This window comes from Primulina tabacum, chromosome 4, assembly GCF_025594145.1.
Source record: "Primulina tabacum isolate GXHZ01 chromosome 4, ASM2559414v2, whole genome shotgun sequence".
NCBI lineage: Eukaryota > Viridiplantae > Streptophyta > Magnoliopsida > Lamiales > Gesneriaceae > Primulina > Primulina tabacum.
This window is the reverse complement of record NC_134553.1, coordinates 14999096-15011518: the sequence shown is the minus strand read 5'-3', so window position 1 is coordinate 15011518 and position 12423 is coordinate 14999096. Positions and strand designations below refer to the sequence as shown.

Below are 12423 nucleotides of genomic sequence, written 5' to 3'. Positions count from 1 at the left end.
CTTAAGCTTGGTCAACCACAAGTCAGACACAAGAAAGGAAGCTTCAAGCACTACGCTTCCGAGAATTCAAGGAGATCTATAACAATGAATTAGCTGATTGGGAGTAGTCCATTTCAAAGTACTGGTGGGGAAGACCATAACTTGATCTAATCATTCGAAACGATCAGGTTAGTTCAGTAGATTGGAACTTCTTAATCATAGGATGTGTAATTTAAAGGGCATTATTGATACATATCAAAAGGGAAGAGTAGTCCTCCTCTAAATGCTTGAAATCGATTTTCCTGGGAGTGCAGCAAAATGATTGTGCGATCATGGCCTTGATCAGCCATTAATGGGACAAATCTCCAATACTCTTTACCACTGCAAAATAAACCTCGCCATAGAAATGAACACAAAATGGAGAAGCAAAAGGGCGTTGTTCCCTACAACTGCAAGTCAATTTCAAGCGGAGTTTTTTCTTGTATTTGAAAGGATAAGAAAGGATGCTCAAAAATAGAGTTCCTCACACGCAAGACCTGATAGTAGTGTAAAGAAGAAAGCATATACGTCATGAAGCAAGATATCGGAAGCAATGGCAGACATGAATGAAATAATGTTACACAACTTTATCAAAGTCTCCGTTTACGCATATAAAAATGTCCCACAACCAGAAACAGACTTAAAAGATAAAAAATCTTATATTATATTGAAGATAAAGAGACCATTGAGGTAGCAGGTGACCGATGTTTTGTCTCAGGAAGATCCACAACCAACGCGTATATGCCTATATGCTAAGAATGAAAATCTCAATACTGCATACTCACCACGGTTTCTGAAGAAACGGGATACAACTCTCGTTATCAATATCCAAGGCAATCACAGATTCACAAATTCAGCAAGAGTTAATTTTGCCTTAAATTTCATTAATAAACGCACATCCAATAGCGAGCAATTCAAAACCCGCGAAATAAATCAGGCAAAACTTCGTAACAAAATCCAACATAATTAAAAGTAAAATATCCAAAGTCTCAACACATAAATCTATAAAAAAAAAATACCCATATTCGGAGATAACAAAGTCCTCGACTTTGCTGATTCATCAATCACCGCCAGCCTTATTGTAGACATAGGTGAGCCCACACTTACCACAGTAATGCCTATCAAAGTGGTTGGCCATGAAAGTACCCGCACCACACTCGGCGTTAGGGCACTCCTTCCTGAGTCTCTGCACCTTTCCCGAATCCTCCACTTTGTAGAACTGGAGCACGGCGAGCTTAACCTTCTTCTTCTTGTGCTTGATCTTCTTGGGCTTGGTGTAGGTCTTCTTCTTGCGCTTCTTGGCACCACCTCGGAGGCGGAGGACAAGGTGGAGCGTGGACTCCTTCTGGATGTTGTAGTCGGAGAGTGTGCGGCCGTCCTCGAGCTGCTTCCCAGCGAAGATGAGGCGCTGCTGGTCCGGGGGGATTCCCTCCTTGTCCTGGATCTTGGCCTTCACATTGTCGATGGTGTCCGAGGATTCAACCTCGAGGGTTATCGTCTTCCCCGTTAGGGTTTTAACGAAAATCTGCATTTTCACCGCAAATTCTCGTGATATCTGATAAATTTAATCGGAAATGAGGCGCTGCTTCTTTAAGTATTTAGGGTTTCGAATCTGGTTGGACCTTACTTTGCAAATATATGGGCTCGGAAATTATGGGCTTTCATTTCTGCTTGTATTAACATGTTATTACGTAGATTACCTTACAATTCCTATAATACAATTTGAATATCAGTAAATTTTTAATTTATCTTTCGTGTAATTTTTTTATTTTTTTTTTCATATGAAAACAAATTAATATTAACTGACCTGTTAGTATCTTGGCGTTGGGTAAGGTTGGAGTTTAGACAGAACCTACCCATTTGTCCAAAAAAAAAAAAAAAAAACACATAACTAGGTAGAGATGTAAACAAGTGGAGTCGAGTCGAACTGAATAGTATCAGGTTTGAGATCGAGCTCGACTCATTTAATATATATATATATATATATATATATATATATGCTCTAGCTCGATTTTAAGTTTTACTATGAAGCTCGAGTTCGGTTCGTTTTGAAATTATTAAGCTTGCGAATAACTTCTGTTCGTTAATAGCTCGTTTATCATATTTAACGAGTCTGATTTGAACTGGAAAAAACTTGACTTGTGTGTAAACGTATGAACATAACATGAATGCGTCGAATATCGGACCAATCGAGCAACACCAATTTTGTCGATGAACGACGAGAGCCCCATGAAACCTTGGTATAGAAACAGGCACACGGGTGCCGTGAAGAAGTCTTTTTCTTGCATCTTGCTTGGGTTGAACTGTCTATTCTCCGTCGGCAGAATAGTTCGTTACTTTTGTTGTATTCCTTAACTTGAAATTTTCAAAATTTATTTTCAACAACCGGAACAGGTGGATACACAGAATTTGGATCAGAAGAACTTCGAGAAATGACATATATTCACTATCAACAACCAAAACTGATAAGCAAATCGTTTCACTTGTACTTTTACATTTGTAGTTATATGACAAAAAAATTATTCTACAAGCGCAACATTTTTGGCCACAAGTCCAATCTAGTATGTTAAATGAGAAAACTTCGTTTGGGAAATTCGCTTTTAACAATCAATGGGTAAAAACAAATGCACGTGAGAGCCAACTGGCTTGTTATTGTGTGCTACTAGAGATGGACATCCTCTATGTAGACATATCCTTACCAAAATATTCTCTGTGCATTAACAAACATAATATTGAAGCAAAATCTGAAGATGAACGAGACGATTTCATATACTTAGAAATGATAAAAATTACATCTACAAAAAAAAAAAGACAACTACAGGACGAAGACAGACGACCAAATGGTAAGTTTTTTGTACAAAAAAAGGTCTGAACTTTTCAATTATAAGAACACTTCTGAGACAAATAGTACATCGCTTGCAACTCTCCTGACTTCATAACTTTGTACACGAAAAAAAGTTATGTATATGAAACATCGACAGCCTTCTACTTATATATAAGCATATATTAGTAAAAGCAATCACCTTATCTGAAATAACTGATCTGATACTTCAGTCCAATGGAAACAAATGCTCAAAAACTTAAGGATCACGATGTATAGCATTTGGTTGCAGCCCCTCACTTTGAGCCTCTTAAGCTCCTTTCACCTGCAAATTAGTCGTAAAACTAAGAATGAGATCTCCTTATTACTGAGTTGGAAGATTTTAATATGATCTTGTTTATAAATGAAATGGGTAAGGTACAAGTTGATCGATATTTAAAAACGAAGAGGAAAAAGAAAGCATCGGGAAAACTCAAACACGAGTAAAAAAGTCAGTGAAAATAATACTTAGTTGGCAAAGATTTAACTTGATCAAATTTTGCTAAAAAATGATATCTCCACTCTTAAAAAAGAACATATATTTACTAATTTAGCACTAAGAGGTAAGAGACACCATTCGTTGCCTACGAACCATACAAATGCAAGCAGAGGATCACCAACTAAAATTACAATTTAATAAAGTCGGGCGCAGTAAGAATAAACAGGTCAAAAATTACCTGTTGGTTTCCAGACATTGTATGGGAAGGTTTGATCTTTCACCAACCTGAAAGTTGCCCAGTAAGACTAATCACCGATCTCATCTGCTTGAATTGTAACATTCTTGGAACTTTCCGGTGCCTTTACGAGACAGGACACGAGAGCTAATTAATGGGTCATTTGCATTTTACACTTCACGCAAATTCATCTAAGTCACACGATAATACTATTTCATCACCCATATGATCACCAGCCAAGGAAAAAATAAGACACTTAAATCCCATAACTCCCATTGTACATATTTCCAGAACTGGGCATGCGGATCTTTGAATCTTCATAACCACCATATAACTTATTAAATCCCAATCTCTCGTTTCTGAGAAGTTCTGCCATAACCAAATTATTAGCACCAGGGCCGTCATTCCACCCATTCCATTGGCCATTAGAAGCTATTGCATTTCTAGGCTGAGGGTGGGTAAACTGGGAAAATGGAGAGAAATTGTTGGACATGGTTTGCTCCATAACCCTTGAACGAACTCCATAAGCATCAGCGATGGAGGAAAAACCATTCCCAAGTTCATTAATTCTCTGGTTTGTGTGTGGAGGAAGAGATCTTTGCAAAAATGATTGGAGCCTTGCCTCCTCGAATGTATTCAATTGTGGAGAATAACTGGACCTTACATCTAGGACTGGACTGTTGATGCCACCTGGAAGTGTGCCATGGCGAACTTCCAAAATTGCAGGATCCATGAATTCAATATCACAGTTACTAAAAGTATTGCTACTTGGAGGTGTCTGCCACTGATTTCTTGAAAAAGAGGAGGTATCAAGTATATGATTTCCTGCACGATTTAGAACAAATAATAAACAAAAAAAGGGTAAGTTATGAACAAAAAAACAATCTTTAAATATGCTCAGCCTAAAAAAACTCACCTGATAATGCGCCCAAAATCTGATCTGCCCTTTCATATGATGAGAAACCTGGAGGTGGCGTTCTATTAGCAGCTGAAAAACCTGGAGGGGCAGATATCTGAGATCTTGAAACTGTTCGAAGAATTGGAAAAGAAGGAACTGGATGAGACAGCGAAAGAACTGAAAATGAGATAAATAGTCATCCAATAATTCATCTTAGTTCACTCAACATTACAAATCAGGTTCTTCAAGTAACATGTGAGAACACGGAAAATTCAGTAAGCATCTAGCCTCGTCAATGTGAAAACCGTGTATACACTTCTCTATCCATCTTTATCACAACAACTTGCATTGTTGTCTTAGTACTTGCTTAATTAGATGACGATCAAATGTGAACTACACGTTCTCAGTTGTTAAGTGAAATTTCATGACACAAAAAGTGCACTTAAAATAAAAGCAAAGTAAACTTATTAATGAACAAGGGAACAAGAATAAGAGAGAACTTACCAGAAAGCTTATAATTGGAGATATGAGATTGACTGTTGGTAAAAACATCAGATTCGGTGCCGCCTAAAAAAGGAAAATTATTGCGAGCAGCAAACTTATTATTATCAAGATGTATGCTGTTGCTGTAAGGGACGTCATTGCCAAAAGGGGGCTGCTTGAAATCTTTTTCCAAAAAATCACTAGACGTTCCAAAATGGGTTGCTTGGTTCGTGTCCTCTCTAGCAAATGAAAACCTTGATTGGTTGCTGTTCTGTATTTTCCATGAACTTGATACTCCAAAAGACCCTTGTGATTTATCAGTTTCGCCCAATAATTTGGCAAGGTTTTGAGGTGATGTTAAAGATTCATCCAATGAATCAAAGTCCATGGACAAAATATTCGATATAATGCTGTTCTCCCCCATATTACCAGAACCAATGGCCACTTCACCTTCATATCTCCTCAGCAGTAACCTTTTATCCTTGCTCGGAAATAAATTAGAATATTCACCATCATTAGCATCGAGACTGTTGAGCCTGCTATAAGGATGCCCACCAGACGACTTTGAAGGAAAATTAGAAGCAGAAACTATCAAGTTATCATTTTTATCTACAACTTGCCCGCATAAATCAACACCGGTAGAACCATCACCAGAATTTAACACAGAAGGAACAGTAGAAAGCTTTGGCATATGAAACAAATTGAAAATATCTGGTAGATGATTTATGCTGGCAGTAACCTCAGGATCCTTGAGTCTTTGGTTATCAAAAGACAAGTAATCATCTTCTGTCTCACACAAGTTGACTTGTGCAGCTTGAGTGGGAATCCCCAAACCAAAGTCAGACAGGCCATCTGTGACACAGAGGGCATTAGTCATATTTGCAGATCTTCCAGGTGCCTCAGAAGTCACCGCTTCTTTAATTTGCTCAGGATAGTTATGGACGCCAATTGACAAAAAATCAGAGCATATGTTCTCAATATTTTCATCAGTGGCATCCATAGAATTGTTGTCAAAATCAGGGCCACAAGACTTTAGGGAAGAATCAACCATCTTCGAAAGATTACTGGATGACTTGGTTGTATCGACGCCATGCAGCTGCTGATTTAAATTAAGCACTGCAATGCTATCAGGTTTTGATTCTTTTATAGCAGATACTAAATTTTCCATCTTAGTTTTATCTAGAGATACGGTGTTTTCCTCTATAGGAAACAACTTTTTCCCAGTACCGGTATGCAGTGAAGAAACCTGAATCATGCTTGCAACTTCAGCAGAAGATGCCACCAGACCATTACAAGTATCAGGTTTAAGTGGCCCACTGGAACAGAGTGTAATTGTGGGCAATGACTGATTATTGAAAGAACGAGTTCCCCTGGAAACACAACAGAATGCTAAGAGACAGAGAAAATTAGATGAAGAAACTATAGCCTAGCCAAAGTATGACGACATACCACGATGCTCCAGCTGGAAGAGCAGCAGATCTACCTGAGCTACTATTTGGCGGAGATACTACAGCACCACTAGCTGAATTTTGCTGACCAGGGTGAGCACAAATAAATCAGTAGGAAATATAGTATAGGCATTCTTTAAATAATATATTTCAGGTCATGATTGCAGCAGGAACAGCCATTATCGATCATCAAAATCATCGACTAAACAGGTCAAATAATAAAGTCAATTACTTGACAGAGAGTACTAGCCAATATCTCTAAAAACCAGCGATTTTGTCTGCATGGGCTGAATGCAGCAGACCCATGAGATATTCCCTCATACAAAATAAAATAAATAAAAGTTGTAATACCATAAACAGAGCTGGTAAGCACCATTAGCTGGAAAGCAAGTACTTTTGTTAAGAAAATAAGTTCTTACATTTGTACTTGTAGCAGTTCCATTGATATGCTTCCCTGAAAGGGTAGGGCTGTTATTGAAGTTCTCATCTGCCGGTGGTGGTAACACATTTCCTGAACGACGTTGCATACTGTTTGTGGCACCAGTAATTTGTTGAACTCTACTCCTTTAAAATCATGGTGTTAAGTTAATTTAACTACAATAGCAGTAGCGATGAAACTCACAGAAGATCATAAGAAAATAGGAAAAAGAAAAGGATATATTACACGAAAGAAATAGAGAATAATCATACTGTTAGAATTAACCTTGATGTACAAGAAAAATTAGCAGAGAGAGACTTGATGCCAAGTTAAAAACTTGTAAAACATAACCCAAAAATAATTTCCAAATCGGGATCAAGCCTCAAATGAGCAATACAACGTTCAAAAATGCAATCTTGTGCTACACAAACTCATTTTTAGAAATTCACAAGCATATCTCCAAAATCAAAATGACAACTAAGAATTCAGTTAAGAAATTATTTTGAAACAAATGTCAGCTACTTGACAGATCAAACATTTCACCTTACAGAATAAATTTTAACATTCACTTGAATTGGTTCTCTGCAATACAAAGATTTACTCGACTGATTGTTTGTGCAATGTTTAATCTTCACAGATAGATCAGAGCCAAAGACTGTAATATGCACATAGATCTGGGAGCACACCACATCATCACTATTTTAGCATGAATCATTAAACTGACATGGCAGCCACTGGAATGTGTAAAAAAAGTATCAAAATATGAAATTGCTCTAAATGTCTCTATTTAAGGACAGAGACTTTTAATTCACATGAACATCACGTACCAGATTCACACACGTGCACAAGATGCAAAAACAGAAACAAATGGGTCAAATAAATATGAAACGGAAAAGAAAGAGGAACAAAGCATCTGACATGGAAATACCTCGTGTAAGCTGATATTACTTCATCTTTAGTAAAGCTATCCTCTTGCGAACCAATTTCATGCAAATATAAACAATCAGGATTGCTGCAGGGCTGGACCAAAAGGTACAATTTTTCATTAGGAAAACTGGTAGATTCACCAATATGCGCATATTCTGAAAATATCTTCAAAGGACAATTCAGAAACCTAAGTTAAATTTTTCCTATTTTTGACTTGAAAGGTAAACATGTTTACCATATTCCTCAGCCACGCATGACAATATTTAGTGGTTCCAAAGCATGCCCTGCAGTAATGGCTTTCAAAAAACTATAGGATGACACAAAGCAATAAAAATACACAATTAAAGAATAACACTTACTTCAGAGGTCTACCATCCAAAATAAAACCATTTACTGACTGGATACAGCGAATGGCTTCTTCCTCCTTTGAGTATGTTATATATCTAGGCCAGGAAAAAAAAGTAAAATGTGTTAATAACAAGAAACAGAAAAGAGAGAATAATATGGTTTCTTACCGTAACCAAATATACTAAGAGACCTGACACCATACGAAGCCAGTGCTTCCAAACATATAAACGATGGAATTTTAATTAAGTTCAAACTAAGATAATTGACTTCCTTTCTAGCAGAAGTACATAAGAATCTTTTAAATAAAATAAACATCATATCATTTCCACCAGAACTTGAGAGCAACAGTACCACAGCCAACGTCGTCCCACATCCTTTAAACATACAGAAAGAAGCTGCTCTGAACATAAAATAGTACAAAATCCCAAAATATTTTAAAAAAATTCTAAAACAAACAAACATTACAATTTAGGGTTTAGAGTGGTTATTTGGAACATACACACTGCATGTACTATTTGCAAAATGTTGTATGGCACCAGTGGCGGTTCGCGATATAGAAACCTTCAGCACTTTTCCATACTGACCAAAATATTCCTTCCGCTGAAGAAGCTGCCATAATGAATATCAATATTAATAATAATACCGACAGAGAAACAACAGAAAATAAAACCGAGAGAAGACTCGCAACGTAAAATAAGACAAGGAAAATACTAACATCCTCATCTGCAAAATTAAGTGGCAACCCCACCACATAGACGAGATTCCTTTGGATAACTCGTACACTACCCAGTTGCTTCCTTCCCTCGGAGGTTTTGCTCTTCCCCTTATGTGACTTCAGCTTTTTCTCCACGCTCATCTCTGAAACCAGCCTGTAATAACCATCAAAAATATCAAATTAACATAGATCAACATAACTTAAATTTAGACACGTGAAAGGTATCATCACGAGCATAAACTCAATTACTTTTCACAATTTGCCGTCATTCCAACAATTTTTTCCTTGTTATAAGGAGTACGACATGCTGGACAGCGTCCTTCTGTCTCATCTTTCTCAGCCATATCTATTATGTGATGCCAGCACCAAACACAAATCTGAAACATAGAAAACATTCATAGAACCAAATGAGAAAACCATGATTTTTCCCCCAAAAGTCGCATTAAATAGCATATAAAAAAAGGTTTGAAAGCAAAATTGAGAACGTGAAAAAGAACACCCGCCAGAGAAAGCAGACAAGAAATAGCAACTACTTTTCACATTTCCACATTACAGGTTTCTGGAACACTAGCTTTAGCAGCAGTCACTTTAACAGCTATAGCATTATTAGAACTACAAAAAATTCCATCTACAAATTTTTCCTATATTCTTGCCTTAAACTGTCTAACTGCATTTTAAAGCACATTTTACTTTTCATAACTGAAAAGACAACCATTGTGCACAGACTATAAGTGGTGTAAACATGCATTCAGAGCTATCATACCCACACAGCTGATAATAACTCTGCCTATTCTCAAAGTAAAATGATTTCGGTCACCCTTCGGTGCAATAATTTCAAGACAGGTGCCACCATGACATCTAGTGATGTAGTGCATGCCACAATCATGTGTTGAGAAAACAGCCAATCCACAAATACCAAACAAGAGCAAAAATGTGGTGGTCTTCAAGAGCAAGGTCATGACAAAATAAAACTTTTAGTATTAAAGATAGCCACAAATGTGAATGCAAAATGAGAGATATCTACCTTGTACAGCTCAAGAACATTAGTACAATCAAATTTATTTTTAAATATAACAGTTTAGAATATCAAATGGACAACTCATAACTTTAAAACGAGTTCCTCTACGGTAGGATAGATCTCCAAGAGCTTAGGGAGTATTTGCAACCTCTAAAACGAGTTCCTCAACGGTAGGATAGATCTCCAAGAGCATAGGGAGTGTTTGCAACCTCTGGTCACTTTTTTTTAGAGGTTGCAAACACTCCCTCAACAGGATCACTTGCACTTCTTCACAGATTGAGTGCAACTTATTCAAATAAACATGCAAGACTTATGAAAAAAGGTACGTTCAAGGCTGTAAGAACTAAGAAACATGCAAAAAAAAAAAAAAGGTTCTAAAATTCGCTAGTCGAGCTCGGGCACCAGAACAGCACCAAGGAGGGGACTAGACGCCGCTAGACGGATTTCACAGTATCAACAATGTAAATCACATACTATAAATCAAACGCAATAACATCAAATTGAAAATGTGTTCAAAATTACACAACTAATAGAATATCACAAATGTACTTCACTTCTTCTCCATAATTTTCAACTTCTTCGTCATCGGGCACAAACTCAAAATCATCCTTTTGTTCCTCCTCTTCTTCTTCAAATGCAAAATCATCCTCGTGAAATCCTCTCACTCTAGATCGTAGATGAAGTTTGGTGTGTTAGGGAAAGCCGTAAAATTGCATATCTTGTTAGACTTTGGTTCAGGGCCTATAACAAATTATCTTTCATTTTTTTAATTAGGCTTCTACTTTAAATTAAAAGTACAAAAAACTTTTTAAAAAAAGCCGAAAAAAACCTAAAAGCCCTGCTCATCTACGGCGCCTAGGACGCAGTGAACGATTAGTCGGCGACGCCTAGCACTTTTTCGCTACGGTCGGACGGTTTTTAGTGCCTAGGCCACCGTTTAGGCTGAATTTTAGAACATTGAATATATATGTGTGTGTGTGTGTGTGTAAAATATATATATACACATATATATATATATAATATTTATATATATATAGACGGTAATCTTGCCAGAGAACATATCAAACAACAAAAGCATCTCACACTCTCTCTCATCAATTCCTTAATTCTTCTATTTTTATTGATGCACGGGGAACTTGATTAATATGTTCATGTGCTCGATTGAAGTATCATTTGTATAGAATGTGAAACTCAATCATTAATAATTAATAAATAAAAAGTAAAAATCACAGGAAAAACTTAAACAATTGGTATTCTGGACCAGAATATAAAGCACGGCGTTTTCAAACATTCTAAAAGTGATTCAATTGGTGGAAAAAATTCATCTCTTTGTTCCACTTTTGTTATGCGTGAAGGGATATACCTCGTAGCCGCACTTGCAAGGTTTTAAGTGCTGATCAGTTAAATCCATCTCCTCAGCACAGAGGGGACACGTCCTTTCTCCTCCTTCACTCATGGTTTCCTGAAAACAAATGTAAAGTTTAACTAGATAATTCCCAACTATTTCATTAGTATTTTACATATTTCACAAGAATCAGAAAAATTTACCAATCAAAGCAGCTAAATTGAATGTGTTTCCACACCTAGCACTCTAAACAAATGGACAAAACATAAACAAGACTAAAATCCCAGAAAATAATTTATTTTTAAGCTAAAAAATTAACCAGAACACTAATTCAACTTAAGAATAAAATTCAATTTCACAACCCTATCCAAAGTCAAACCTAAGAATCTTCACCCACGATCAGGGGCAGTGCATCCACCTTTCCAAAATCCATTTCACCAACGACTCCACCCAAAAATCCAAAAAAACCGACCAAAAATTGGACCGATGCAAAATTTCAGTTATACCCAGAAGAGAGCTATATAAAGAAAATAAATCCAGCACAGAAATACTCTAAATATTGAAAATCAAATTCGAAACAGACACTTAAAAACAGCAACTCAACTTAAACCAATAATCAAATCAAGAAAAAACCCAACGGAAACTACTAAAGTCTCAGTTTTCCATCTCCAACATAAAATTAGGGATCGGGGTGACGAATTTAGATAGTAGATTCCAAGACTTACAGAAGATGATTGGATCGAGAAATGAGGTGAAGCAATGATGAGATATAGGTGTGGATACAGAGAGAGAAAGAGAGCCACAAAGACTGAAACTAGAGAGAGATCGAGCGAGCAAGAGAGAAGGGCAGAGATATGGATGATGGGCCATATATGCTTTAGATAAACGGGTCGGGTTTGGAGTTACGTCTAATTTTATTATTGGATTAAATATATACATACATTTGTTATAAATTAATTAATTCACAGAAAAGTGATTCGACGTAAAACCTCCATTTGATAAAACCATTGGTTGATAGATTTATGGAGACTCAGGTTTTGTTTGATCATATTATTGACAGTAAAATTCAATAGGAAAAAATTTGAACAGAAGAAAATAGTACAATAATAAATATTTCTGATTGGATGTCTTTCGAACAATGGATGAACATCTTTCAAACTTGGCAAAAATTTGCCTAAACACGGTCAAACGGATCGTATTTTGTGATACAGATATCTTATTTGGGTCATCCATGAAAAAGTATTATTTTTTATGCTAAACGTATTACTTTT

At 36.6% G+C, this 12423-nt stretch overlaps 2 protein-coding genes across 3 annotated transcripts; both read right to left on the bottom strand.

The window, feature by feature from the left end:
* Positions 1-870: 870 nt before the first annotated feature.
* Positions 871-1599, bottom strand: LOC142543145 (ubiquitin-ribosomal protein eS31 fusion protein-like). The gene has a single exon (XM_075650209.1). It carries the CDS (start codon positions 1547-1549, stop codon positions 1079-1081), a length of 471 nt encoding a protein of 156 aa, XP_075506324.1. The 5' UTR covers positions 1550-1599; the 3' UTR covers positions 871-1078.
* A 1165-nt stretch (positions 1600-2764) lies between these two features.
* On the bottom strand, positions 2765-12004 carry LOC142543144 (uncharacterized). Of its 2 annotated transcripts, none has more exons than XM_075650206.1 (14): positions 11878-12004; positions 11171-11269; positions 9039-9166; positions 8790-8943; positions 8574-8683; positions 8086-8169; positions 7962-8010; positions 7728-7819; positions 6801-6945; positions 6383-6465; positions 4955-6303; positions 4469-4579; positions 3556-4377; positions 2765-3164 (listed from the first exon to the last, which is right to left on the bottom strand). In XM_075650206.1, the coding sequence occupies exons 2-13, from the start codon at positions 11261-11263 to the stop codon at positions 3809-3811; spliced, it is 2967 nt and encodes a 988-aa protein (XP_075506321.1). In that variant the 5' UTR covers positions 11264-11269; positions 11878-12004; the 3' UTR covers positions 2765-3164; positions 3556-3808. The 2 variants fall into 2 exon arrangements, with proteins under 2 accessions (XP_075506321.1, XP_075506322.1); XM_075650207.1 differs by lacking the exon at positions 11878-12004 and adding an exon at positions 11356-11374.
* Between the last annotated feature and the right edge of the window lie 419 nt (positions 12005-12423).

Bases quoted from the DNA above. Each gene is read 5' to 3' on its own strand.
- LOC142543144 (XM_075650206.1), bottom strand. From the start codon at position 11,263: ATGAGTGAAGGAGGAGAAAGGACGTGTCCCCTCTGTGCTGAGGAGATG. The intron at 7,820-7,961 runs GTAAACATGTTT...CTTTTGGTCCAG, and splicing joins ATGCGTGGCTGAGGAATATG to CCCTGCAGCAATCCTGATTG. The intron at 4,378-4,468 runs GTGAGTTTTTTT...TAAATCGTGCAG, and splicing joins GATTTTGGGCGCATTATCAG to GAAATCATATACTTGATACC.
- LOC142543145 (XM_075650209.1), bottom strand. From the start codon at position 1,549: ATGCAGATTTTCGTTAAAACCCTAACGGGGAAGACGATAACCCTCGAG.